A 27,944-nucleotide genomic window follows, 5' to 3' on the forward strand; every position below is an offset into this window, starting at 1 on the left:
TCATCTTCTCTCTCCTCTCCCTCGCTCTCTTCTCTCCTCCCCTCTCACCCCTCACTCCCTCTCCCCTCCTCCCTCTCTCACCCCTCTTCTTTCCCCCTCTCCTTCGCTCTCTCCTCCCTCCCCTCTCCCTCGCTCTCTCCTCCTCCCCTCTCCCTCGCTCTCTCCTCCCTCTCCCCCCTCACTCCCTCTCCCCCCTCACTTCCTCTCCCCTCCTCCCTCTCTCACCCCTCTTCTTTCCCTCTCCCACACTCTCTCCTCCCCTCTCCCCCCTCACTCCCTCTCCCCCCTCACTTCCTCTCCCCTCCTCCCTCTCTCACCCCTCTTCTTTCCCCTCTCCCACACTCTCTCCTCCCCCTCTCCCCCCTCACTCCCTCTCTCCCCCTCATCTTCTCTCCCCTCTCCTTGCTCTCTCCTCTCCCTCTCCTCCCTCACTCCCTCCCCTCCCCTCCTCCCTCTCTCTCTCTCCCCCCCTCACTCCCTCTCTCCCCCCTCATCTTCTCTCTCCTCTCCCCCTCCCTCTCTTCCCCCTCCCCCTCCCCCTCATCTTCTCTCCTCCCTCTCCCCCCCTCTCACCTTCCCTCTGTATTCTGGAGCCAGCTCCCTGATATTTCTCTGCAGTGCAGTGAAGTTTTTCGATCTCTGGTCAGTGAAGAGGAGCAGGTGAGTGGAGACCGCGGACTGGAAAATGCCGATGGCAGTCTGACAACGAAAAAAAAACCCACACGGAGAAATCTCTCAGATTCGACTGACTGCCTGTGCAGAGACACAGAGACACAGAGACACAGAGATACAGAGATACAGAGACACAGAGATACAGAGACACAGAGACACAGAGATACAGAGACACAGAGACACAGAGACACAGAGATACAGAGACACAGAGATACAGAGACACAGAGACACAGAGACACAGAGATACAGAGACACAGAGATACAGAGACACAGAGACACAGAGATACAGAGACACAGAGATACAGAGACACAGAGACACAGAGACACAGAGACACAGAGACACAGAGATACAGAGACACAGAGACACAGAGACACAGAGACACAGAGATACAGAGACACAGAGACACAGAGACACAGAGATACAGAGACACAGAGATACAGAGATACAGAGATACAGAGACACAGAGACACAGAGACACAGAGACACAGAGATACAGAGACACAGAGACACAGAGACACAGAGACACAGAGACACAGAGATACAGAGACACAGAGACACAGAGACACATAGATACAGAGACACAGAGACACAGAGATACAGAGACACAGAGACACAGAGACACAGAGACACAGAGACACAGAGACACAGAGATACAGAGACACAGAGACACAGAGACACAGAGACACAGAGACACAGAGACACAGAGATACAGAGACACATAGATACAGAGACACAGAGACACAGAGATACAGAGATACAGAGATACAGAGACACAGAGACACATAGACACAGAGATACAGAGATACAGAGATACAGAGATACAGAGACACAGAGACACAGAGACACAGAGATACAGAGACACAGAGACACAGAGACACAGAGACACAGAGACACAGAGATACAGAGACACAGAGACACATAGATACAGAGACACAGAGACACAGAGATACAGAGATACAGAGATACAGAGACACAGAGACACAGAGATACAGAGACACAGAGATACAGAGACACAGAGACACAGAGACACAGAGACACAGAGATACAGAGATACAGAGACACAGAGACACAGAGACACAGAGATACAGAGACACAGAGATACAGAGACACAGAGACACAGAGATACAGAGACACAGAGACACAGAGATACAGAGACACAGAGATACAGAGATACTGAGACACAGAGATACAGAGACACAGAGACACAGAGATACAGAGACACAGAGATACAGAGACACAGAGATACAGAGATACAGAGACACAGAGACACAGAGATCTAGACACAGGGATATTCACCACATCGCTGTACTCTGTCAGATAGTGCAGTTCGTTGATCCTAATGAATCTCGCCATCGTGTCGGAATCCACTTTCCTGTCCTCTCTCAACTCCAGAGCTTCATGTCGGCTGTCTGTCTGAAACGCACACAGACAGACAGACAGACAGACACAGGGGTGAGCCAACAAGAGACATGGTCAAGCATGGGGAAGCATTGTAAAGCACATAGAGGTCTGGTAAAGCATAGGGAAGCATTGTAAAGCACAGAGAGGTCTGGTAAAGCATAGGGAAGCATTGTAAAGCACAGAGAGGTCTGGTGAAGCATAGGGAAGCATTGTAAAGCACAGAGAGGTCTGGTAAAGCATAGGGAAGCATTGTAAAGCACAGAGAGGTCTGGTAAAGCATAGGGAAGCATTGTAAAGCACAGAGAGGTCTGGTAAAGCATAGGGAAGCATTGTAAAGCACAGAGAGGTGTGGTAAAGCATAGGGAAGCATTGTAAAGCACAGAGAGGTCTGGTAAAGCATAGGGAAGCATTGTAAAGCACAGAGAGGTCTGGTAAAGCATAGGGAAGCATTGTAAAGCACAGAGAGGTCTGGTAAAGCATAGGGAAGCATTGTAAAGCACAGAGAGGTCTGGTATAGTTTTGGGGCACACCTTTCTGAAGACGGACACTGTGCTCGTGTTGATGTGGTATTTCTCCCAGGTTGCGGGGTCACTGCAGAGGGCAAAGGTCAGGGGTGAGAGGTCAGAGGAGACAGTCACGAAATCAGTAAAGCCAAGAGCCTCTGAGTCCTGAGAAAATAAAAAATATACAAACATTATTAATACTTCTATGAGTTCATATGTCTCGTTGACTCTGTCTCTATATCAGTTCATATCTCTGCTTGACTGTCTCTATATCAGTTCATATCTCTGCTTGACTCTGTCTCTATATCAGTTCATATCTCTGCTTGACTCTGTCTCTATATCAGTTCATATCTCTGCTTGACTGTCTCTCTATCAGTTCATATCTCTGCTTGACTCTGTCTCTATATCAGTTCATATCTCTGCTTGACTCTGTCTCTATATCAGTTCATATCTCTGCTTGACTCTGTCTCTATCAGTTCATATCTCTGCTTGACTCTGTCTCTATATCAGTTCATATGTCTGCTTGACTCTGTCTCTATCAGTTCATATCTCTGCTTGACTCTGTCTCTATATCAGTTCATATCTCTGCTTGACTGTCTCTCTATCAGTTCATATCTCTGCTTGACTCTGTCTCTATATCAGTTCATATCTCTGCTTGACTCTGTCTCTATATCAGTTCATATCTCTGCTTGACTCTGTCTCTATCAGTTCATATCTCTGCTTGACTCTGTCTCTATATCAGTTCATATGTCTGCTTGACTCTGTCTCTATCAGTTCATATCTCTGCTTGACTCTGTCTCTATATCAGTTCATATCTCTGCTTGACTCTGTCTCTATATCAGTTCATATCTCTGCTTGACTCTGTCTCTATATCAGTTCATATCTCTGCTTGACTCTGTCTCTATATCAGTTCATATCTCTGCTTGACTCTGTCTCTATATCAGTTCATATCTCTGCTTGACTCTGTCTCTATATCAGTTCATATCTCTGCTTGACTGTCTCTCTATCAGTTCATATCTCTGCTTGACTCTGTCTCTATATCAGTTCATATCTCTGCTTGACTCTGTCTCTATATCAGTTCATATGTCTGCTTGACTCTGTCTCTCTATCAGTTCATATCTCTGCTTGACTCTCTCATGTCTTTTTCATTTATTTTTATGATTTTTCTTTGCTGTGTAAGATTGTCAGCCACATCCCACAATGCCGAGTTTATTTGGCCAGACTTCCTGTGGCGTGCTTGCCCAAACAGGAAGTCTGGCCAAAACTCTGCACTGTGGTTCGCCCACGCTGTGACCACGGCAACCTGCACTTCCTGACCCCAAGCAGGCAGCCAATAGTGCGAGGGTGCCAAAATTTGTTTTTGAAATAACAGTAAAATATATATATATATGTATGTACAAACAGGACTAACCCTTATAAAAGCACAGAGAGGTCTGGTAAAGCATAGGGAAGCATTGTAAAGCACAGAGAGGTCTGGTAAAGCATAGGGAAGCATTGTAAAGCACAGAGAGGTCTGGTAAAGCATAGGGAAGCATTGTAAAGCACAGAGTGGTCTGGTAAAGCATAGGGAAGCATTGTAAAGCACAGAGAGGTCTGGTAAAGCATAGGGAAGCATTGTAAAGCACAGAGAGGTCTGGTAAAGCATAGGGAAGCATTGTAAAGCACAGAGAGGTGTGGTAAAACATAGGGAAGCATTGTAAAGCACAGAGAGGTCTGGTAAAGCATAGGGAAGCATTGTAAAGCACAGAGAGGTCTGGTAAAGCATAGGGAAGCATTGTAAAGCACAGAGAGGTCTGGTAAAGCATAGGGAAGCATTGTAAAGCACAGAGAGGTGTGGTAAAACATAGGGAAGCATTGTAAAGCACAGAGAGGTCTGGTAAAGCATAGGGAAGCATTGTAAAGCACAGAGAGGTCTGGTAAAGCATAGGGAAGCATTGTAAAGCACAGAGAGGTCTGGTAAAGCATAGGGAAGCATTGTAAAGCACAGAGAGGTCTGGTAAAGCATAGGGAAGCATTGTAAAGCACAGAGAGGTGTGGTAAAACATAGGGAAGCATTGTAAAGCACAGAGAGGTCTGGTAAAGCATAGGGAAGCATTGTAAAGCACAGAGAGGTCTGGTAAAGCATAGGGAAGCATTGTAAAGCACAGAGAGGTCTGGTAAAGCATAGGGAAGCATTGTAAAGCACAGAGAGGTCTGGTAAAGCATAGGGAAGCATTGTAAAGCACAGAGAGGTGTGGTAAAGCATAGGGAAGCATTGTAAAGCACAGAGAGGTGTGGTAAAGCATAGGGAAGCATTGTAAAGCACAGAGAGGTCTGGTAAAGCCTAGGGAAGCATTGTAAAGCACAGAGAGGTCTGGTAAAGCATATGGAAGCATTGTAAAGCACAGAGAGGTCTGGTAAAGCATAGGGAAGCATTGTAAAGCACAGAGAGGTCTGGTAAAGCATAGGGAAGCATTGTAAAGCACAGAGAGGTGTGGTAAAGCATAGGGAAGCATTGTAAAGCACAGAGAGGTCTGGTGAAGCATAGGGAAGCATTGTGAAGCACAGAGAGGTCTGGGAAAGCATAGGGAAGCATTGTAAAGCACAGAGAGGTCTGGTAAAGCATAGGGAAGCATTGTAAAGCACAGAGAGGTTTGGTAAAGCATAGGGAAGCATTGTAAAGCACAGAGAGGTCTGGTAAAGCATATGGAAGCATTGTAAAGCACAGAGAGGTCTGGTAAAGCCTAGGGAAGCATTGTAAAGCACAGAGAGGTCTGGTAAAGCATAGGGAAGCATTGTAAAGCACAGAGAGGTCTGGTAAAGCATATGGAAGCATTGTAAAGCACAGAGAGGTCTGGTAAAGCCTAGGGAAGCATTGTAAAGCACAGAGAGGTCTGGTAAAGCATAGGGAAGCATTGTAAAGCACAGAGAGGTCTGGTAAAGCATAGGGAAGCATTGTAAAGCACAGAGAGGTATGTAATAATAATAATTATTTTGTGAGCTCTGAATTAACCCTTCACTCACCTTGAAGAATCCTATGACGGCCACATCTGGTTCTTCTAAAAATTGATCTACTGCAGTGACGTCCTTCAGCCAGGAGGGGGTGCTGTCGGGTCCTGAGAACAGAATTGAATCTCTTTGATCATGAATGCTCATGGCTGTGTGCGTGTGAACGCTGCAGCTGGTATCCTTGATATCGCCAGAGCTGGGAGTGCAAGACACACACTGAGACACTGAGACACACACACACACACTGAAACACTGAAACACACACACTGAGGCACACACACACACACACACACACACACTGAGACACACACACTGAGGCACTGAGACACACACACACACACTGAGACACTGAGACACACACACACACACTGAGACACACACACACACACTGAGACACACACACACTGAGACACACACCCACACACTTAGACACTGAGACACACACACACACACACTGAGACACACACACACACACACACTGAGACACACACACTGAGGCACTGAGACACACACACACACACTGAGACACTGAGACACACACACACACACTGAGACACACACACACTGAGACACACACCCACACACTGAGACACACACACACACTGAGATACACACACACTGAGACACACACACACTGAGACACACACACACACACACACACACTGAGACACACACACACACACACACACACTGAGACACACACACACTGAGACACACACCCACACACTTAGACACTGGTACACACACACACACACACTGAGACACACACACACACACACACACACACACTGGGACACACACACACTGAGACACACACACACACTGAGACACACACACACACTGAGACACACACACACTGAGACACACACACACACACTGAGACACACACACACACTGTGACACACACACACTCAGACAGACGGACAGACAGACCCAGATTCTGATCCTCTCAATAACTTGTGAGCTAAAGAAGATCCTGAGCGAGTTTCATCACAATCGAACGAGCGCTTCTCTAAATACAGGACTGTAAAGGAAAGAAAGAAAGAAAGAAAGAAAGAAAGAACGAAAGAACGAAAGAATGAAAGAAAGAACAAACTCAAACCTTACCTCCATCCTCAGTAACTACTGCGGGAGAATTCAGCAGCAAAACCACGAACACACACTTGAGAACGAAATCGCGCATTGTGTCTGTCTGTGTGGAGAGAGAGAGAGAGCGAGAGAGAGAACAGGGGGAGAGGTGGGGGTTTAAAAACTAGACAACCTGGCTCACCTTTAACCCCTGAGCTTAGCCCCTCCCCCTTTTCCAAAAAGGCAACGGAACTCAAATTCAGCAGCTGATTGGCTGGACCACCACAGGTGAGAAAGTAGCAGGTGTTATTGACTGAGAGGTTAAATATTAATATATATATATATATATATATATATATATATATATATATATATATATATATATATATATATATATATATATATATAAACATGTATGTGGACATCACGCTGATGAAGGCACTAGAGTCCCAAACTAGAGCTGGTCCGCTGGACTCAGTTTAGTTTCAATCACGCTGATGACGGCACTAGAGCCCCAAACTAGAGCTGGTCTGCTGGACTCAGTTTAGTTTCAATCACGCTGATGAAGGCACTAGAGCCCCAAACTAGAGCTGGTCTGCTGGACTCAGTTGAGTTTCAGTCACGCTGATGAAGGCACTAGAGCCCCAAACTAGAGCTGGTCTGCTGGACTCAGTTTAGTTTCAATCACGCTGATGAAGGCACTAGAGCCCCACACTAGAGCTGGTCTGCTGGACTCAGTTTAGTTTCAATCACGCTGATGAAGGCACTGGAGCCCAAACGCTTCTGCTTGAGTCAGTTTAGTTTTGCTATCTGTGTGCTGTCTAATTCTTAGCTAAATGCTGACCTCTGCTGGATAGTTACGCAATGACACCCACCGAGCCGAAAACAGCATACTAGATGTCATTACAGCTTTCTACCACCAGAGGGGAGCATTGAGCTGTAAATTCACAATGCTCTGAATTGTTGGAGTATATATTTAATGACTATAGTTTAGAAACAGCTTTGAAGACTAAGAATGAATTGAAAAATAATGTCTGTGTTTGTGTCCGTTTGTCTGTCTATATGTCTCAGTGTCTGTCTATCTGTGTGTCTCAGTGTGTATGTGTGTGTGTCTGTCTGTATGTCTCAGTGTGTCTGTGTATCTGTGTGTGTCTGTGTGTGTCTGTCTGTATGTCTCAGTGTGTCTGTCTATCTGTGTGTGTCTCAGTGTGTCTGTGTGTGTCTGTCTGTATGTCTCAGTGTGTCTGTGTATCTGTGTGTGTCTCAGTGTGTGTGTGTCTGTATGTCTCAGTGTGTCTGTCTATCTGTGTGTGTCTCAGTGTGTCTGTGTGTGCCTGTCTGTATGTCTCAGTGTCTGTCTATCTGTGTGTCTCAGTGTGTGTGTGTGTCTGTCTGTCTGTATGTCTCAGTGTGTGTGTGTGTGTGTGTATCTGTGTGTGTGTCAATGTGTTTGTCTGTGTGTATCTGTCTGTGTCCATCTCTGTCTGTGTGTTTAAATATAGACACGGAAATCTGCAAACTAAAATTGAGCACAAATAAAAAAAAAGGAAACTCTTTTAAAAAGCAATTTTAAAAACAGCATTTCTATTAGAGAAAACACACAAACACACACACAGACACACATACACACACTGAGACACACACACACACAAATACACACACACACACACACACACACACACGTGCGTGAATGTTTTGTCAGTATGGAGCTGCTCTCTCTCCTCGTCTCTCATGACAGCTGTGAGCTCCAGATTTCAAAGGTTAAGAAATCCACTTAGAGAATCATCTGCTTCTAAAAAAAATCTGGATAACAACTACTGCACTTCTCTCTCTCCCTCCCTCTCTCTTCATCTCTCCCCTCTCCCTCCCTCTTCATCTCTCCCTCCCTCTCCATCTCTCCACCTCTCCCTCCCTCCCTCTCCATCTCTCCCTCTCCCTCACTCTCCATCTCTACCTCTCCCATCTCCCTCTCTCCCTCTTCCTCCCTCCCTCCCCCCTCCTCCTCTCCCTCTCCATCCCTCCCTCCCTCTCCATCTCTCCCTCCCTCTCCCTCTCCCTCTCCATCCCTCCCTCCCTCTCCATCTCTCCCTCTCTCCGACTCCCTCTCTCCCTCCCTCTCCCCTCTCCCTCTCCATCTCTCCCCTCTCCCTCTCCATCTCTCTCCCTTTCTCTCCCTCTCCCTCTCTCCTCTCCCTCTCTCCCTCGCTCTCCCCTCTCTCCCTCTCCCCATCTCTCCATCTCCCCTCTCCCTCTCCCCATCTCTCTCCCTCTCCATCTCTCCCCTCTCCCTCTCCCTCTCTCCCTCGCTCTCCCCCCTCTCCCTCTCCATCTCTCTCTCTCCCTCTCTCTCCCTCTCCCCTCTCCCTCTCTCCTCTCCCTCTCTCCCTCGCTCTCCCCTCTCTCCCTCTCCCCATCTCCCCTCTCCTCTCTCCCTCTCCCTCTCCATCTCTCCCCTCTCCCTCTCCCTCTCCCTCTCTCCTCTCCCCTCTCTCCCTCTCTCCCTCGCTCTCTCTCTCTCCCTCTCCATCTCTCCCTCCCTCTCCTCCTCCCCTCCCTTCTCCAGTGGTATTACAGCTCCTGTGTTTCTCTCCCAGGATTAGACCGCAGTGTCTCTCTCTCTCCCGCTGCTTCTTACCTCACGATCGACCCAGCTTACTGTAAACCCAGTTCAACCTGCCTGCGACGAGACCCCACTGTGAACTAGCCTGAACCCACAGCCCCCTGGGAAAAACACAGCACAGTGTAGTGAAGCACAGTGATGATAATGAACCAGCCCCCTTCTCAAAGCAGTGAAGATAATGAACCAGCCCCCTTCTCAAAGCACAGTGAAGATAATGAACCAGCCCCCTTCTCAAAGCACAGTGAAGATAATGAACCAGCCCCCTTCTCAAAGCACAGAGAAGATAATGAACCAGCCCCCTTCTCAGAGTTAATTCTATATAGAGGGGGTGGAATTCAATATGTTAACAAGGGAACATTATTCAGCAGCTTTCATTGGACTCTATGAAGCTGAGGGAGTTCATTCTATATAGAGGGGGTGGAATTCAATATGTTAACAAGGGAACATTATTCAGCAGCTTTCATTGGACTCTATGAAGCTGAGGGAGTTCATTCTATATAGAGGGGGTGGAATTCAATATGTTAACAAGGGAACATTATTCAGCAGCTTTCATTGGACTCTATGAAGCTGAGGGAGTTCATTCTATATAGAGGGGGTGGAATTCAATATGTTAACAAGGGAACATTATTCAGCAGCTTTCACTGGACTCTATGAAGCTGAGGGAGTTCATTCTATATAGAGGGGGTGGAATTCAATATGTTAACAAGGGAACATTATTCAGCAGCTTTCATTGGACTCTATGAAGCTGAATCAGTTCATTCTATATAGAGATATTAAAGTTTTGGCCACAGCTCCACACACGGATAGGAATGTGACGACAAACAGGACTTAAAACCAAATCTATAAATATATTATCAGCTACAGACGGACACACCTGACATGGTAGCGATCTGCTCTCCAAACGCATTATCCTGCTAGAGTGTGATGTCACGAGGGGGGGCTGATTTCTCTGAACGTTCCAGATCACTGAGAGCTCCCCTGATTGGTCCGGAGGGGGCAGTGATGTCACAGAAGGGATTAAAGACAGGAGGGTATATGACAGAGACTCACAGAGACAGAGAGAGAGAGAGAGAGAGAGAGACGCGCATTCAGCTGATGAACTCAAAGGCTCAATTGCACTCGTTTGAAATCTGTAAGTAATCAACATTTTTTATTTTTTACCTCTCTGTGCTTTACAATGCTTCCCTATGCTTTACCAGACCTCTCTATGCTTTACAATGCTTCCCTATGCTTTACCAGACCTCTCTGTGCTTTACAATGCTTCCCTATGCTTTACCAGACCTCTCTGTGCTTTACAATGCTTCCCTATGCTTTACCAGACCTCTCTGTGCTTTACAATACTTCCCTATGCTTTACCAGACCTCACTGTGCTTTACAATGCTTCCCTATGCTTTACCACACCTCTCTGTGCTTTACAATGCTTCCCTATGCTTTACCACACCTCTCTGTGCTTCACAATGCTTCCCTATGCTTTACCAGACCTCTCTGTGCTTTACAATGCTTCCCTATGCTTTACCAGACCTCTCTGTGCTTTACAATGCTTCCCTATGCTTTACCAGACCTCTCTGTGCTTTACAATGCTTCCCTATGCTTTCCCAGACCTCCCTGTGCTTTACAATGCTTCCCTATGCTTTACCAGACCTCTCTGTGCTTTACAATGCTTCCCTATGCTTTACCAGACCTCTCTGTGCTTTACAATGCTTCCCTATGCTTTACCAGACCTCTCTGTGCTTTACAATACTTCCCTATGCTTTACCAGACCTCACTGTGCTTTACAATGCTTCCCTATGCTTTACCAGACCTCTCTGTGCTTTACAATACTTCCCTATGCTTTACCAGACCTCTCTGTGCTTTACAATGCATCCCTATGCTTTACCAGACCTATCTGTGCTTTACAATGCTTCCCTATGCTTTACCAGACCTCTCTGTGCTTTACAATGCTTCCCTATGCTTTACCAGACCTCCCTGTGCTTTACAAGGTGTGTTTGTGTGAGTGTTTCTGAGTTGTGCAATTGCTAATACGCTAATGACAGAATCATACTAATAATCTCATTCCCTAATCCCTTCATCCCATAATCTCTTAATGCCAGATTAGCTGCCAGGATTATGAAGGTCAAAATAGTTTTCACAGGGGATGACCATCTTACACAGAGTGATGCAGAAAAAAAAAGACAGGAGATAAAATTAAACTGGAAAAGTCAAGCGTTTGGGGCTCTAGTGCCTTCATCAGCGTGATTGAAACTAAACTGAGTCCAGCAGACCAGCTCTAGTTTGGGGCTCCGGTGCCTTCATCAGCGTGATTGAAACTAAACTGAGTCCAGCAGACCAGCTCTAGTTTGGGGCTCCAGTGCCTTCATCAGCGTGATTGAAACTAAACTGAGTCCAGCAGACCAGCTCTAGTTTGGGGCTCCAGTGCCTTCATCAGCGTGATTGAAACTAAACTGAGTCCAGCAGACCAGCTCTAGTTTGGGGCTCTAGTGCCTTCATCAGCGTGATTGAAACTAAACTGAGTCCAGCAGACCAGCTCTAGTTTGGGGCTCTAGTGCCTTCATCAGCGTGATTGAAACTAAACTGAGTCCAGCAGACCAGCTCTAGTTTGGGGCTCTAGTGCCTTCATCAGCGTGATTGAAACTAAACTGAGTCCAGCAGACCAGCTCTAGTTTGGGGCTCTAGTGCCTTCATCAGCGTGATTGAAACTAAAAAAAATGTAAAAGAATGTATTTGTCAGTGTGGGTGTCATACTAGCTTCTGGCCACAAGGGGGCGATGATCACCTGATTTGTCATTCATCATTTCTCTCTCTCTCTCTCTCTCTCTCTCTCTCTCAGAGAGCGGAACCCCTGAACCCCGATATCCAGGATGAATAACCCCCCCGCAGGGAGCGCCCTCACCGCCTCGGCCCCCATTGAGGTCAGCGCCACCCCCAAAAAGGGACCCCCCAAATTTAAGCAGAGGCAGACGAGGCAGTTCAAGAGCAAGCCCCCCAAGAAGGGAATCAAGGGGTACGTGGCTACGCCCATCGGGGGGGGGGGAGTGGAGGGGAGGTCGGATTTGCTACCCTGGCTTTCAAATGTGCAGAGTTTTGATGTCTGTGGGATTTGTATCATGATAGGTCGCTGTATAGTTTGTTTTGCCTGTTTTCACTCTCTCTCTCTCTCCCTCTCTCTCTCTCCCTCTCTCTCTCTCTCCCCCTCTGCTCTTTCTCTGTCTCTCTCTCTCCCTCCTCTCTCTCTCTCTTCCTCTCTCTCTCCCTCTCCCTCGCCCTCTCTCTCCCTCTCCCCCTCTCTCTCCCTCTCCCTCTCCTCTCTCTCTCCCTCCAGATTTGGAGATGATATTCCAGGAATGGAGGGGCTTGGAACAGGTAAGGAAATAAAATCCATTCTCTCACCTCTTATTAGCTTTATTAACAGTATCGCTGGCCTCTCCCTTTAAAGGAGCGCTGACCATCTTTAAAATCCATTCTCTCACCTCTTATTAGCTTTATTAACAGTATCGCTGGCCTCTCCCTTTAAAGGAGCGCTGACCATCTTTAAAATCCATTCTCTCACCTCTTATTAGCTTTATTAACAGTATCGCTGGTCCCTCCCTTTAAAGGAGCGCTGACCATCTTTAAAATCCATTCTCTCACCTCTTATTAGCTTTATTAACTTGTATTGTGTCTCTGTGTCTCTCCACAGATATCACTGTTATTTGCCCCTGGGAGGCATTCAGTCATTTGGAGCTTCATGAACTTGCCCAATTTGGCATCGTCTAGGCAACGGAACCAGAATGGCCTTCCTGTCCCGTCGCCATGGCTACATATCAACTCATTGTATCAAAACCTGCAGAGGAGAAGTGGGGAGAATTTACATTGGACCTACTGACATAGACCTTATCTGCTTAGATCCGTGTGTGTGTGTGTGTGTGTGTGTGTGTGTGTGTGTGTGTGTGTGTGTGTGTGTGTGACTTCCAGAGACTAGGGGGGTGAACTCTGCATCATCAACAACTGCTGCTGCTGCTGCAGAGTCACTTCCAATAGGAGCTCGTTTGTTTGACGTCTCATCCGAAGGACGGAGCACAAGGAGGTGAAGCGACTCGCTCAGGGTCACACACACACACGCACACACACACACGCACGCACACACACACACAGACACACAGGGAGTCAGTGGCTGCTGCAGAGTCACTTCCAATAGGAGCTCGTTTGTTTGACGTCTCATCCGAAGGACGGAGCACAAGGAGGTGAAGCGACTCGCTTAGGGTCACACACACACACACACGCGCACACACACACACACACACACACGTACACACACACACACGCACACACGCACACACACACACAGTGGCTGAGCCGGTATTTGACTTGTAGGCTTTTTAATAGGAACCAGCTAAACCTGGCCAGACAATATACTTCTGAAACTAGAGATGTTTGCTAACGTCAGATACGCATCTGCATTGTTTTAACAGCTCCAGTTAAAGGCACAGATATATATATATATATATATATATTAAGGTTTCTGTATGACTTTGACAGCTGGGGTTAACATTAGAAAATGAGGAAATGAACGCAGAATCCACCGCACCTGATCAAGGATCTGTCTGTCTGTGATGCTATCGACCACGCGATCCGACTTTTATTTCAAAGTAAAACAGCTTTGAAATATTTATTTAAACTAGGAAAGTCTATTGACTTTATAGGAAATATCTATCTATCTATCTCTCTATCTATCTATATATATATATATATATGTCTGTCTGTCTGTCTGTCTGTCTATCTCTCTATCTATCTATATATATGTCTGTCTCTCTCTCTGTCTATCTCTCTATCTCTGTCTGTCTATCGGTCTTTGTATCTACCTGTCTCTATCTCTGTCTGTCTATCAGTATCATTTGAATATGTTTGAGTTAAATCTAGCAGTCTCCATTCTCAAACTTCAAGATGAAACCAAACATGATCAGAAAAGGATTCTAACTTCAATCAAATTGAATCAGCGATATACTCTCACCTCCGATTCTATTAAGCAAACTAACTAACTTCCCCTGGCAAATATTCATATAAATACACACACAGACACACACACACACACACACACACACACACACACACACACACACACACACACACACACACACACACACACACATATATACTTATAAATATATACAAAATGCCATTTGAAAATTCCAATCTCAAATCTTAGCACAATTCAAATGTACGATTTTCAAATTGAAGTAAAAACTGTTTGTATAAATCAAGTATTGTTGTTGTTATTATTATTATTATTATTATTATTATTATTATTATTATTATTATTATTATTATTACTACACTGATGAAGGCACTAGAGCCCAAACTAGATCTGATCTGGAGCTTCACTTTATGTTAGTTTTGCTATTGGAATGTATTGAGTATTTGTGACCCCGCCCCCTTTTTCACTACCTCATCCCCTCAAAATAAATGATATAAATGTTTTACCTACCAAAGATATAAGGAGGACTAATCAACTTCCACTAATAGAAAATCCAGTCCCCGTTTTCCATCTGGCCCTGCAATGGGAGTCAAAGCTAAAGTCCCATACAATGCAGAGCGCCCGGGTTGGATCAAAAACATGGAAACCGGATTTCCTAAAAAAAAAAAAATGACAAAAAAGAACATTTGTAAATTGTAAAAGGGTAATGTTTCATTAATAAAACTTTATAATTACCATCTGAGCTGTCTTTGTGGGTTCATTCATTTTAAGGCTAAAATATCTTCATTTTAAATTTCATTCCAATACCCTCATCATCACCCTGTAGAATTAACTTGCTGGCTAGGACTACAGCTCCCAGCATGCCTCTGCACCCGCGGCAATGGTGAGGCATGCTGGGAGCTGTAGTTCTTTATGCTGTGGTCTCGTATCACAAGCGATACAGACCTCTATTAGGATACATCATGTACAGCCGTGGACAAAAGTTTAGCAGCATCACCCTCTATATAGAATGAACTGATTCAGCTTCACAGAGTCCAATGAAAGCTGCTGAATAATGTTCCCTTGTTAACATATTGAATTCCACCCCCTCTATATAGAATGAACTGATTCAGCTTCATAGAGTCCAATGAAAGCTGCTGAATAATGTTCCCTTGTTAACATATTGAATTCCACCCCCTCTATATAGAATGAACTCCCTCAGCTTCATAGAGTCCAATGAAAGCTGCTGAATAATGTTCCCTTGTTAACATATTGAATTCCACCCCCTCTATATAGAATGAACTGATTCAGCTTCATAGAGTCCAATGAAAGCTGCTGAATAATGTTCCCTTGTTAACATATTGAATTCCACCCCCTCTATATAGAATGAACTCCCTCAGCTTCATAGAGTCCAATGAAAGCTGCTGAATAATGTTCCCTTGTTAACATATTGAATTCCACCCCCTCTATATAGAATGAACTGATTCAGCTTCATAGAGTCCAATGAAAGCTGCTGAATAATGTTCCCTTGTTAACATATTGAATTCCACCCCCTCTATATAGAATGAACTCCCTCAGCTTCATAGAGTCCAGTGAAAGCTGCTGAATAATGTTCCCTTGTTAACATATTGAATTCCACCCCCTCTATATAGAATGAACTCCCTCAGCTTCATAGAGTCCAGTGAAAGCTGCTGAATAATGTTCCCTTGTTATATATATAATTTATGATATTTCACTCCTAAAATTCTAGGTGATGCATTGCTCTTGGCTGGTACAGCTTCAATATTTTGCAGCTGCTGTTGATAGTTAAGCTGAGGTCGTTCTTAGCGTTACCAAGGAAACACAATATCGATAAATAAAACAATGGCCCAGAGGCAAGAATTATTCAAGTTCATACAAGATCTTTAAAAAAGGACGCTTTTAAAAAACAAAGTGGCTGTCAAGTTTTTAATAAGCTACGGGCAAGATTTTAAAGCTGGACAGTGCTCCTTTAAAGGGAGGGACCAGCGATCCTGTTAATAAAGCTAATAAGAGGTGAGAGAATGGATTTTAAAATGGTCAGCGCTCCTTTAAAGGGAGGGACCAGCGATACTGTTAATAAAGCTAATAAGAGGTGAGAGAATGGATTTTAAAATGGTCAGCGCTCCTTTAAAGGGAGGGACCAGCGATACTGTTAATAAAGCTAATAAGAGGTGAGAGAATGGATTTTAAAGATGGTCAGCGCTACTTTAAAGGGAGGGGTCAGCGATACTGTTAATAAAGCTAATAAGAGGTGAGAGAATGGATTTTAGAGATGGTCAGTGCTCCTTTAAAGGGAGGGACCAGCGATACTGTTAATAAAGCTAATAAGAGGTGAGAGAATGGATTTTAAAGATGGTCAGCGCTCCTTTAAAGGGAGGGGCCAGCGATACTGTTAATAAAGCTAATAAGAGGTGAGAGAATGGATTTTAAAGATGGTCAGCGCTCCTTTAAAGGGAGGGACCAGCGATCCTATTAATAAAGGTAATAAGAGGGGAGAGAATGGATTTTAAAGATGGTCAGCGCTCCTTTAAAGAGAGGGACCAGCGATACTGTTAATAAAGCTAATAAGAAATCAAAGCCAGGGCACAAGCCCTGTGTTGATACAAAGTACATAAGCTGACACACACGCCCACACGCACACACGCGCGCACACACACACACACAGCTGTGCTGTACAGACCGGCCCAGCCTCGCGGCCCTTTGAACCAGTTTATTCCGGTTTTAAATGCTGGGTTATCTTAAGCTAGGAGGCAGAGACAGGGGCACCAGCAGAAACTGTGACGATTCTCTACAGTCTTTCTATATTTAACACTCATGAGTGTTTCAACAGAAACAGAGGAGAGGCGATCACACTAAAACAGGGAGGAGGGAGGGTCTGTCCTACAGAGAGTGCGAGATAAGGAAACACGCACCCAGCATGATCACAGGGAGACACGCCCGCACTTAGAAACTATTACAAGAGACGAGAGAGAAGAGAGGGGTGAGGAGAGGAGGAGAGGGGAGGAGAGGAGAGGGGGGAGAGGAGAGAGGGATGAGGAGAGAGAGGAGAGAAGAGAGGGGTGAGAGGAGAGGAGGCTGTGTGGTCCAGTGGTTAAAGAAAAGGGCTTGTAACCAGGAGGTCCCCGGTTCAAATCCCACCTCAGCCACTGACTCACTGTGTGACCCTGAGCAAGTCACTTCACCTCCTTGTGCTCCGTCTTTCGGGTGAGACGTAGTTGTAAGTGACTCTGCAGCTGATGCATAGTTCACACACCCTAGTCTCTTGGATAAAGGCGTCTGCTAAATAAACAAATAATAATAATAAAAGGAGGGAGGAGGGAGGGTCTGTCCTACAGAGAGTGCGAGAGAATGAAACGCAGTGTTTGCTGCAGTGATAGAAGGGTCAGGTTGAGGTTCCCTGAGCACTCCCTCACACTGCTGCAGGAGAGACCGCGCTGTGCTGCTGCTTCACTGCTTGTTTACTCAGCTGCTGCTCCTGGTTCTCTCTCCGTTTACTGTCAGCAACCCTGCGACCGGAACATTCAGAACCAAAGAATGACCCGCACACACACTGACACACACACACACTGACACACACACACACTGACACACACACACACACACTGAGACACACACACACACACACATACACACTGACATGCACAGACACACACACACTGACATGCACACACACACACACACACACACACACACACACACACACTCACACACTGACATGCACACAGACGTGCACGCACCCACCCACACACACACACACATACACACTGAGACATGCACACACACTGAGACACATACACACTGAGACACACACACACACACACGCTGAGACACACACACACACACACAGTGAGAGAGTGTCTCAGTGCGTGTCTCAGTGTGTCTCAGTGTGTATGGGTGTCTGTCCCATCTCTGTTTCTCTCTCCTGTCTGTTTGTGTTCAAACACTCTGAGCTGCTATTAAACAATACAGAGACCAGAGACAAGAGTTCAGCAACGCCTACATATTTAGAATTGAGAGATCATGAAACAAAATAAACTACAGGAACATCATTTAGAGCTTTTATTATTTAGAGGGGGTGGAATTCAATATGTTAACAAGGGAACATTATTCAGCAGCTTTCATTGGACTCTATGAAGCTGAATCAGTTCATTCTATATAGAGGGGGTGGAATTCAATATGTTAACAAGGGAACATTATTCAGCAGCTTTCATTGGACTCTATGAAGCTGAGGGAGTTCATTCTATATAGAGGGGGTGGAATAGACTGACCTCTCAGCTTCTGGAGGCCTGGGGGGGCTAGGGGGCGCTAGCGGGTTCATGTTAATGCACTAGCCTCAAGATGGACCCGCATGGACCTCTCAGAACTACATTTCCCATCATCCTCCTGCTCACATATGTAACTGAGATGCATTTACCAGCGAGCGGGTGGATGATGGGAAATGTAGTTCAGAGAGGTCCATGCGGGTACATGTGATACCAGCGAGCAGGAGGATGATGGGAAATGTAGTTCAGAGAGGTCCATGCGGGTACATGTGATACCAGCGAGCAGGAGGAGGATGGGAAATGTAGTTCTGAGAGGGCCATGCGGGTACATGTGATACCAGCGAGCAGGAGGATGATGGGAAATGTAGTTCTGAGAGGTCCATGCAGGTACATGTGATACCAGCGAGCAGGAGGATGATGGGAAATGTAGTTCTGAGAGGGCCATGCGGGTACATGTGATACCAGCGAGCAGGAGGATGATGGGAAATGTAGTTCAGAGAGGTCCATGCGGGTACATGTGATACCAGCGAGCAGGAGGATGATGGGAAATGATAACTAATGTATATTCAATGCTATTATCAGTGTAGAGCAGGATAGCTGATTTCAATGGGACGAGGAAGGCTGGATTCTCCAGGAAAGCTTCTCAAAGCCAGCTAAAGGCAGATTTTTTTTAAAAACGGGCACGACAGAACCCAGAACCACTCCGAACGCCCCCAGCAGAACACCCCAGCGACGCGGGGAGATCAACAGGACACTTGAAGTCTTTAAACAGGCGCGGGACGAGGAATTCAGAGAATGACAGTTGTTTTGCGTTCGCTGTTTTCACAGGTTCCGGTTTTGAGGCTGTTGGCTGCTATTTTTTGTCTTCTCTTGAAAAAGTTGCAAAACCAGTTCCTGTAACTAAATCGACTGAAGTTAAAAACGCAGGGAAAACCAGCTCCTGCGTTAATGAAATGTTTCCATCAATACCAGCTGAATAACTGAAGCAAACTCTGTCAAACAATGAGGAGAGGAATGCAAAGACGTCATTCAAATGACATTAGAAGACACTTGGGCTTATGTAACAGTTCATCGGTTTCTTTGTTCCTGTACAATTGCAATGTTGCATATCAGATCAATGATCTTAAATGGATTTTAAAGATGGTCAGCGCTCCTTTAAAGGGAGGGGCCAGCGATACTGTTAATAAAGCTAGTAAGAGGTGAGAGAATGGATTTTAAAGATGGTCAGCGCTCCTTTAAAGGGAGGGACCAGCGATACTGTTAATAAAGCTAATAAGAGGTGAGAGAATGGATTTTAAAGATGGTCAGCGCTCCTTTAAAGGGAGGGGCCAGCGATACTGTTAATAAAGCTAATAAGAGGTGAGAGAATGGATTTTAATGATGGTCAGCGCTCCTTTAAAGGGAGGGGCCAGCGATACTGTTAATAAAGCTAATAAGAGGTGAGAGAATGGATTTTAAAGATGGTCAGCGCTCCTTTAAAGGGAGGGACCAGCGATACTGTTAATAAAGCTAATAAGAGGTGAGAGAATGGATTTTAAAGATGGTCAGCGCTCCTTTAAAGGGAGGGACCAGCGATACTGTTAATAAAGCTAATAAGAGGTGAGAGAATGGATTTTAAAGATGGTCAGCGCTCCTTTAAAGGGAGGGACCAGCGATACTGTTAATAAAGCTAATAAGAGGTGAGAGAATGGATTTTAAAGATGGTCAGCGCTCCTTTAAAGGGAGGGGCGTTTGACCCTGTTCAAGTTAATGGCTGGCACATTCCAGTAATAATAATGTGAGTCCATGCTAGAGGCACACCTTGGTTTTAACTCACCTGACTAGATTATTGTTGTCTGTGTCATTAAATGACGACATAACGCAAAAGGCAAGTCTGAGCTAAAGTCAGCACACCCTTTAAAACCGAACACACCTTTTTTAAAAAAAACAAAAAAACTCTGAGCTACAGAAACACAAAGAGACAGCAAGTTCTGTACGACACACAGAGAAAGAAAGGACAGAGAGAGAGAGAGAGAGAGAGACACTATAGACTCTGTGGTGTGTTTTGGAGTTTTTTTTAAAGGTATTGAGAGGGTTGCAGTTATTATTATTATTATTATTATTATTATTATTATTATTATTATATATTGTTTTTGATTGTGTTTTTCAGTTTGCTGCTACAGTTGAAGGAGAGAAAGACAGTTAAAATACAGATTCATTTAAAGGAGTGCTACTTTTGGTGGAACATAAAAAAGGTACGTTTTTTATTTTATTTTGATGCTAAAGTTGAACGAATTGAAAGAGAGAGAGAGACATAGAGAGAAAGAGAGAGTGAGAGAGAGAGTGAGACAGAGAGAGAGAGAGAGAAAGAGGAGTGAGATACGCTAAAGTCAAATGATTCTATATATATGGAGTAGTGGTTAGGGCTCTGGACTCTTGACCGGAGGGTCGTGGGTTCAATCCCAGGTGGGGGACACTGCTGCTGTACCCTTGAGCAAGGTACTTTACCTAGATTGCTCCAGTAAAAACCCAACTGTATAAATGGGGAATTGTATGTAAAAATAATGTGATATCTGTATAATGTGAAATAATGTAAAATGTGATATCTTGTAACAATTGTAAGTCGCCCTGGATAAGGACATCTGCTAAGAAATAAATAATAATAAAGAGAAAGAGGAGAGAGAGATACGCTAAAGTTGAACAATTATATATATATAAAGAGACAGAGAGAAAGAGAGAGAGAGAGAGAGTGAGAGAGAGAGAGACAGAGAGAAAGAGGAGTGAGATACGCTAAAGTCAAATGATTCTATATGTAAAGAGAGAGAGAGAGAAAGAGGACAGAGATATGCTAAAGTTGAACAATTATATATTTATATATAAACAGAGATAGAGAGAGAGACAGAGAGACAGAGAGAGAGGAGAAAGAGACAGAGAGAGACACAGAGAGAAAGAGAGAGAGATACGCTAAAGTCAAACAATTCTATATATATATAAATAGAGAGAGAAAGAGGAGAGAGAGAATCATTTAAATATCTTATTTTGAAACGTGAATTTGGTGGCACTAAAAAAAGGTTTTAATTTGGGTTTTACAAATCGAAGAAATTATTTTTGCTAAGTTTATGTTCGTATGTCGTTATTTGTGTCGTCACTGTGTAATTAATTAATTAATTAATTAATTAATTAATTAATTAATTAATTAATTAATAGATCCAGACAGACAGACAGTCGCTAGATCCTCTTGGTAAACGAGGGTAAACGCACAGTACTGGTCACTGGAAGATCAGAGCGAGCGAGAGCCCGCGGGTATTTCTGTGCATTGTGAGGAGGCTTCCCTTTAGCAATGCGCGGTTCTGTGTTTCAGCTGGTGTTGAGATTGCTGCTGTTTCTTGTCCTGGTTAAGCTGCACCCTCGCACTGTGAACTGTGTGCGTTAGCATTAGGAACTGCGACAAACCCTGAGGGAGAGACAGAGGAGGAAGGACTCCTGGACAATAAACAAGAACTGCCATGAATAGAAAAGCACCTCTTCCCTCTCTCTCTCCTTCCTTTCCTCCCTATCCCTCTCTCTTTATCCACTTTCTCTCTCTTTCCTTAACCCCCTCTCCCCTCTCCCTCCCTCTCCCCCTCTCTCTCTCCTCCCTCTCCCCCTCCCCCTCCCCCTCTCTCCTCCCTCCCTCTCCCCCTCTCTCTCTCCTCCCTCCCTCTCCCCCTCTCCTCTGTCCTCCCTCCCTCTCCCCCTCTCGCCTCCCTCCCTCTCCCCCTCTCCTCTGTCCTCCCTCTCTCTCTCCCTCTCTCTCTCCTCCCCCCTCTCCTCTCCCTCCCTCTCCCCCCTCTCCTCTCCACTCACTCTCCTCCCTCCCTTATCACTTACCAAGTGTTGCCAAGGGCTACCAAGAGTTATTAAGTGTTGCCAAGGGCTACCAAGAGTTATTAAGTGTTGCCAAGGGCTACCAAGAGTTATTAAGTGTTGCCAAGGGCTACCAAGAGTTATTAAGTGTTGCCAAGGGCTACCAAGAGTTATTAAGTGTTGCCATGAGCTACCAAGAGTAATCAAGTGTTACTGAGTCACGCTGTCGATGCTGAATCACTGGGATCCTTTAAGACCCGACTTGACAAAACTGAAAGGAGTCCTCTCGCTCGAGAAACCTTCTTTTCTCTAAATAAAAAAACTATAAGACACTAACCACTCTCTCTCTCTCTCCCTCCCTCCCTCTCTCAGATGTTGCCTGCCTCCTCCCTCCCGCTCCTCCCCCTCCTCCTCCTCCTCCTCCTCTCCCTCCTCTCCCAGCCCTCCGAAGTCAGCAGTAACAGCACTCCAGCCCCGGGCTGCGGGGCGGGACTGGACCCGGTTTACTCTTACCTGTGCGACACGCAGGCCAGCTGGGGCATCGTCCTGGAAACGGTGGCGGCGGCTGGCGTGGTGGTCACCCTGGCCCTGATCATCACCTTGCTGGGCACCGTCCCGTTCGTCTCCAACGCCAAGAAGCTGGGCAGCGTGGCCGTGCAGCTCTACCTGCTGCTGGGCACTCTGGGGCTGTTCGGCCTGACGTTCGCCTTCATCATCCAGCCGGACCAGCGCACCTGCCCGACCAGAGTCTTCCTCTTCGGCGTGCTCTTTGCCATGTGCTTCTCCGCCCTGGTCGCTCACGAAGTCCGCCTGCTGGGGCTGGTGCGGAGGGAGCGGACCCCGATCGGGGGCTGGGCGGCTCTGGGGATCGCGCTGGGGCTGACCCTCGTGCAGGTGGTCATCGCGGTGGAGTGGCAGCTGACCGTGCTGGTGCGAGACGGCAATCCCTGCTTCTACAGCCAGGGGGAGTTCGTGATGCTTCTCATCTACGTGATGTTCCTGATGGCGCTGGGTCTGGTCCTGGCCGTGTTCACGTTCTGTGGGACTCATGGGAAATGGAAGAAGCATGGGTGCTTCGCGTTCGTGACGCTGCTGTTGTCGCTGATGATCTGGGTGGTGTGGATCGTGATGCTGACCCGGGGGAACCCGGAGCTGGGGAAGAGGCCCCTGTGGGACGACCCCGTGTTGAGCATCGCTCTGGTGTCCAACGCCTGGGTGTTCCTGGTGTTCTTCATCGCTCCAGAGCTGCACTTTCTGAGCAGGAAGGGGAAGGAGAGGGTGTGGGAGGAGCCCGCCTCGTCTCTGCCCACGCTGACCTACAAGAAGCACGGCGTGGACAACCAGGTCTACCTGCCCGACAACCGCGGTGAGAGGGGCTTCAAAACATCAATCAGTTAGGAAACGAAAAAATATATTTGTGTGTTGAAAGTTAGTTGTTTGAAAAAAATGTATAAAGTTTGTTTGTTTAAAAAAAAAGGTATTATTATTATTATAATTATTATTATTATTATTATTATTATTATTTATTTCTTAGCAGACTCCCTTATCCAGGGCGACTTACAATCGTAAACAAAAACACATTTCAAGAATCACAGCGCAAGTATTAATACAATTAAGAGCAAGATAAATACAATGACTTTGGTTCTAGCAAATACAAGAATATGACAAAATCTGATTCAATAACGGAGCAGATAACAGTGTCAGTGATAGTTACATCAGGATATGATTAAATACAAAACACTACAGATTAAATAATACTTGTGACAGATTACAGTACTCTGAAGTACAGGATTAAATGCAGTCAAATAGGGGGCAGATAAGAGCAAGTAAAGAGCATTTAAGGAAGTCCATGTAAATCGTTCAGAGCTGGCCCTTAAGTTTAGGGGTACAGGGTAGATTTCGGGGTTACTAGGAGGCTACTAGCTGGTCCATTCCTATGGGATGATTTCCCTTGATAACGTCCCATTGAATCAACTGATTCTAATCAGATCGGGTGCTAATTCAGCGAGAACTTGTTCAAAAATTAAGTACTGTTTGGCAAGCATCTCACTTCGAAAAGAAACATTTGTGCACAAATGACATCTGAATTGTATATATTATATTGAATTATATATATATATATATATATATATATATATATATATATATATATATATGCATAAGTCCATGTAAATCATTCAGAGCTACCCCTTATTAAATTGTTATGTTTTAATAATTGTTTCGAAGTCCATTTAAATTGATAAAGAACTACCCCCTTATGAAAGTTTGTTGTGTTTAAAAAAATAATTCCCTTATTTGAAAAAAACAAACTACTTAATGGTTCAAACCCTTCAGTTTTAGCTTCAAAGCCTATAGAAGGTTTCCCGGGGTGGATAGGCACGGTATTGATCAGGGTTCTAATGCGTTGATTCTCCTCAACAGGCGCCGCTGAATCTCCCTACGCAACTGCGATGCCAATGGAGGTGAGTTCTGTTTTGGACAATATCTCTGGAAGCGCTCGTCCGATTGCGATGAAACTCAGGATCTTCTTCAGCTCACAAGTTTTAGCTACAGATACAGATTTAATTTAAGGTTGTTTGTTGATTCGATATAATATATTGAAGACATTCCGCAGTGACATCAGACCTTAGTTTGCACCGCCCTCTGGTGGTTAAAACCTGCAACTGACACTACAGCGCAGCACGCAGCAGAATTATTAAAGGGGCCGCGTGTCTTAGGTAGCTGACACGGCTGTAAAACTTGACTCGTTTTTAAAGTGGAATGTATTTGTGTTTACTTTTATTTATTTTATTTTATTTTTTTTTTTAGAATTTGAGACCCAAACCGGACTTCACAATCCCGCGCCCCCAAACCACTGCTTCAGCGGAACACCCCTACAGCGACTACTACGGGAGACATATAAACAGCCCTGAATAATAACTTACTGAGATACACTGAGATACACTGAGATACACACACGGAGACACACACACACGCACACACATTGACACACACTGAGACACACACACACACTGACACACACACACAGATACACTGAGACACACACACGGAGACACACACACACTGAGACACACACACTGACACACACTGAGACACACACACACACACACACTGAGACACACACACAGATACACTGAGACACACACACACATTGACACACACTGAGACACACACACACTGAGACACACACACACACATTGACACACACACACACACATTGATACACACACACACACACTGAGACATACACACACACACACACACACACACACACACTGAGACACACTGAGACACACACACACACACACTGAGTCACACAGACACACACACACTGAGACACACACACACACACTGAGACACACTGAGACACACACACACACACACACTGAGACACACACACACTGACACACACTGAGACACACACACACACACTGAGACACACACACACATTGACACACACACACACTGAGACACACACACACACACTGAGACACACACACACACATTGACACACACACACACACACTGAGACACACACACACTGAGATACACACACACACATTGACACACACACACACACACACACTGAGACACACACACACACACAAAGAGACACACACACACGCACACATTGAGACACACACACACACACGCGAGCTGAAACAATATTTCTATCTAACCTCTAACCCTGATTCTAAAATCCCGAAACCTGATTCTGCCTCAGATCAATCAATGTTTGATTCATTGCAATTATCGAATGTTAAACGTTGTAAAAACAAAACATAAAAGTGAAGTAGAAGGGTGTTAAGTGTTTAAAAAGACCCGCGTTGAGACGGACAGCCGGAGCATTTCACACAGGCGACTGATGAAGAGGAGACTGCAAAACGCACCGCGGCTTCTTACCGCTAGAGGGCAACACATAACTCACAGCGGCTCTTATGACGCTGCCGTGGATTTCCCGAGCAGAAGCGCAGCGCTCAAACTCACCCGGTAACAACGTCATCAAGCGATCATGTGACCAAGGCAAGCGGGGAGAGGCCGAGATTAGTGACGTCAGAGGCACCTTCAAATGACAGTTCAAAACAAATGCAACGTCAATAATAATTATTATTACCACGTGACAGGGTCGTAGTCTTACTTTTTATAAATTGAATTTGATAATTATAATTGCATTAAAAAATGATCATAATCCTACACGGGTCCTTATCCCAAATTGTATCCCGGTAGTATTTGTATTGCTATAAACGACACTGTGTTTAAATATGAAGCTTGCATTTCAACTCTGTCTGTGCTGCCCTGTGACAGCTGTGTGACGTCATAATAATGTGAAAAGGCGTGTAAATGGATATATAGGACTATAGGACTGATGACTGTATGTTAATTAGTAACCCGTTTCAATTGCTTATGTTATAAGATAAGCGTCTGTTCGTGAGCTATAAATCACAAACACAGGAGCTTCTGATCAAACTATTCAAAGCTGACCAGTATCGGCGTTGTAGTTTTTTTAATCTTCCGTTTAACTGTAAAGATAATTTATTAAACTGATTTTTTAAAAATTAAAACTACTTTGTGTCGTCGATTTCTTGTGTCGTATATTCTCTCTCTCTCTCTCTCTCTCTCTCTCTCTCTCTCTCTCTCTCTCAAATATATCTAGGGTTTCTGATTTTCAGTTTTAACCGATAAAACCCGTTAAAACACCCCCTATACAAAAATAAATAAATCGGTGGATAGACAATAAACACCGGAAAAAACTGTGGAAATTTACTCTTTTAAACAAAACAAAACAAAACAAAAACCTACTACAAAAATAATAATAAATACATTTCTCTGTGCTGCTGGGCAATGTCCCGCCTTCCTGACTAGCATCTATCATTGATTCGTTCTGAATGCTTTAAACCCGCCCCAACTACTGAGTGACATCACATTCCTGCATTTCTATTGGAGAATCCGCTTGCGAGATTTAAAACGAGATTGCAATCAGGATGGAGGCTTGTTAGCGGGATTTCAAGCTGTGTTACAGTTAAGACGCGGAGGATTTAAAACAGAATTGTGGAGAAATGTGAAACAAATACCTCCAGACAAAAACCCCAGAAGAATGTGCCGAGACCAGAGGGATTTCACTGTGGAAGACAGCAAAGGAAAGAAGGGACAGCTTAAGAGTGGAAGTCCTGTCCAGTTACTATACATATTGACAGAAAAAAAAACCGCTCAAGCATTTTGGAAAGTAACCGAAAACACTAATTTCATACAGTATATCAAAAACGAAAGCCCTGAAAAAAAACGATTTACATAAAACTCGAAAATAGCTCAAAATAAGCACCGAAAAATACAATTAATAAAACCCGAAAAACAGAAGCCCTAAATATATTCCATACTTGAATATTCTTTCAAACCACATACAGGATGCAGCCCTGAACTTACACAGAGCGCTCCGAAGCGACTTCCAGAGACTAGGGGGGTGAACTCTGCATCATCAACAACTGCTGCTGCTGCTGCAGAGTCACTTCCAATAGGAGCTCGTTTGTTTGACGTCTCATCCGAAGGACGGAGCACAAGGAGGTGAAGCGACTCGCTCAGGGTCCGAATGAGCCCGCGGAGGGTCGGCTATCCCCCCTGAGTGAAATAAACACAGCGGCGCTCAGAGCCCGGACAC

At 45.0% G+C, this 27,944-nt stretch overlaps 3 protein-coding genes across 5 annotated transcripts; 2 read left to right on the top strand and 1 right to left on the bottom strand.

The window, feature by feature from the left end:
* Positions 1-573: 573 nt before the first annotated feature.
* Positions 574-6,938, bottom strand: LOC131728518 (endoplasmic reticulum resident protein 27-like; the record flags this gene model as incomplete). The annotated part of the gene is given in 5 exon segments (XM_059019516.1): positions 574-699; positions 1,970-2,086; positions 2,605-2,742; positions 5,581-5,672; positions 6,673-6,938. Coding segments are annotated over 5 exon segments (549 nt in total), but the record flags the coding sequence as incomplete, so codon positions are not given.
* Positions 6,939-10,281: 3,343 nt separating this feature from the next.
* On the top strand, positions 10,282-14,384 carry LOC131728517 (retinal cone rhodopsin-sensitive cGMP 3',5'-cyclic phosphodiesterase subunit gamma-like). Its single transcript, XM_059019515.1, has 4 exons — positions 10,282-10,385; positions 12,083-12,254; positions 12,573-12,613; positions 12,930-14,384. The coding sequence occupies exons 2-4, from the start codon at positions 12,112-12,114 to the stop codon at positions 13,004-13,006; spliced, it is 261 nt and encodes an 86-aa protein (XP_058875498.1). The 5' UTR covers positions 10,282-10,385; positions 12,083-12,111; the 3' UTR covers positions 13,007-14,384.
* A 5,207-nt stretch (positions 14,385-19,591) lies between these two features.
* LOC117432542 (retinoic acid-induced protein 3-like) lies at positions 19,592-26,853 on the top strand. 3 transcript variants are annotated; one of them, XM_059019505.1, is made up of 5 exons: positions 19,592-19,665; positions 20,616-20,700; positions 22,664-23,657; positions 24,713-24,753; positions 25,100-26,853. In XM_059019505.1, exons 1-5 carry the CDS (start codon positions 19,607-19,609, stop codon positions 25,205-25,207), a joined length of 1,287 nt encoding a protein of 428 aa, XP_058875488.1. In that variant the 5' UTR covers positions 19,592-19,606; the 3' UTR covers positions 25,208-26,853. The 3 variants fall into 3 exon arrangements, with proteins under 3 accessions (XP_058875488.1, XP_058875490.1, XP_058875489.1); XM_059019507.1 differs by lacking the exon at positions 19,592-19,665 and adding an exon at positions 20,381-20,503; XM_059019506.1 differs by lacking the exon at positions 19,592-19,665 and adding an exon at positions 20,383-20,528.
* The last annotated feature ends 1,091 nt before the right edge of the window (positions 26,854-27,944 follow it).

Source organism: Acipenser ruthenus, unplaced genomic scaffold (assembly GCF_902713425.1).
Source record: "Acipenser ruthenus unplaced genomic scaffold, fAciRut3.2 maternal haplotype, whole genome shotgun sequence".
NCBI lineage: Eukaryota > Metazoa > Chordata > Actinopteri > Acipenseriformes > Acipenseridae > Acipenser > Acipenser ruthenus.

What these genes read in the sequence shown, in the direction of transcription:
- LOC131728517 (XM_059019515.1), top strand. Translation starts at nt 12,112, where the DNA reads ATGAATAACCCCCCCGCAGGGAGCGCCCTCACCGCCTCGGCCCCCATT. An exon ending in CCCAAGAAGGGAATCAAGGG is followed by an intron (nt 12,255 to 12,572) that starts GTACGTGGCTAC and finishes CTCTCCCTCCAG; the next exon opens with ATTTGGAGATGATATTCCAG. An exon ending in AATGGAGGGGCTTGGAACAG is followed by an intron (nt 12,614 to 12,929) that starts GTAAGGAAATAA and finishes GTCTCTCCACAG; the next exon opens with ATATCACTGTTATTTGCCCC.
- LOC117432542 (XM_059019505.1), top strand. Translation starts at nt 19,607, where the DNA reads ATGGTCAGCGCTCCTTTAAAGGGAGGGGCCAGCGATACTGTTAATAAA. An exon ending in TTTGGTGGAACATAAAAAAG is followed by an intron (nt 20,701 to 22,663) that starts GTACGTTTTTTA and finishes TCCCTCTCTCAG; the next exon opens with ATGTTGCCTGCCTCCTCCCT. An exon ending in CAACTGCGATGCCAATGGAG is followed by an intron (nt 24,754 to 25,099) that starts GTGAGTTCTGTT and finishes TTTTTTTTTTAG; the next exon opens with AATTTGAGACCCAAACCGGA.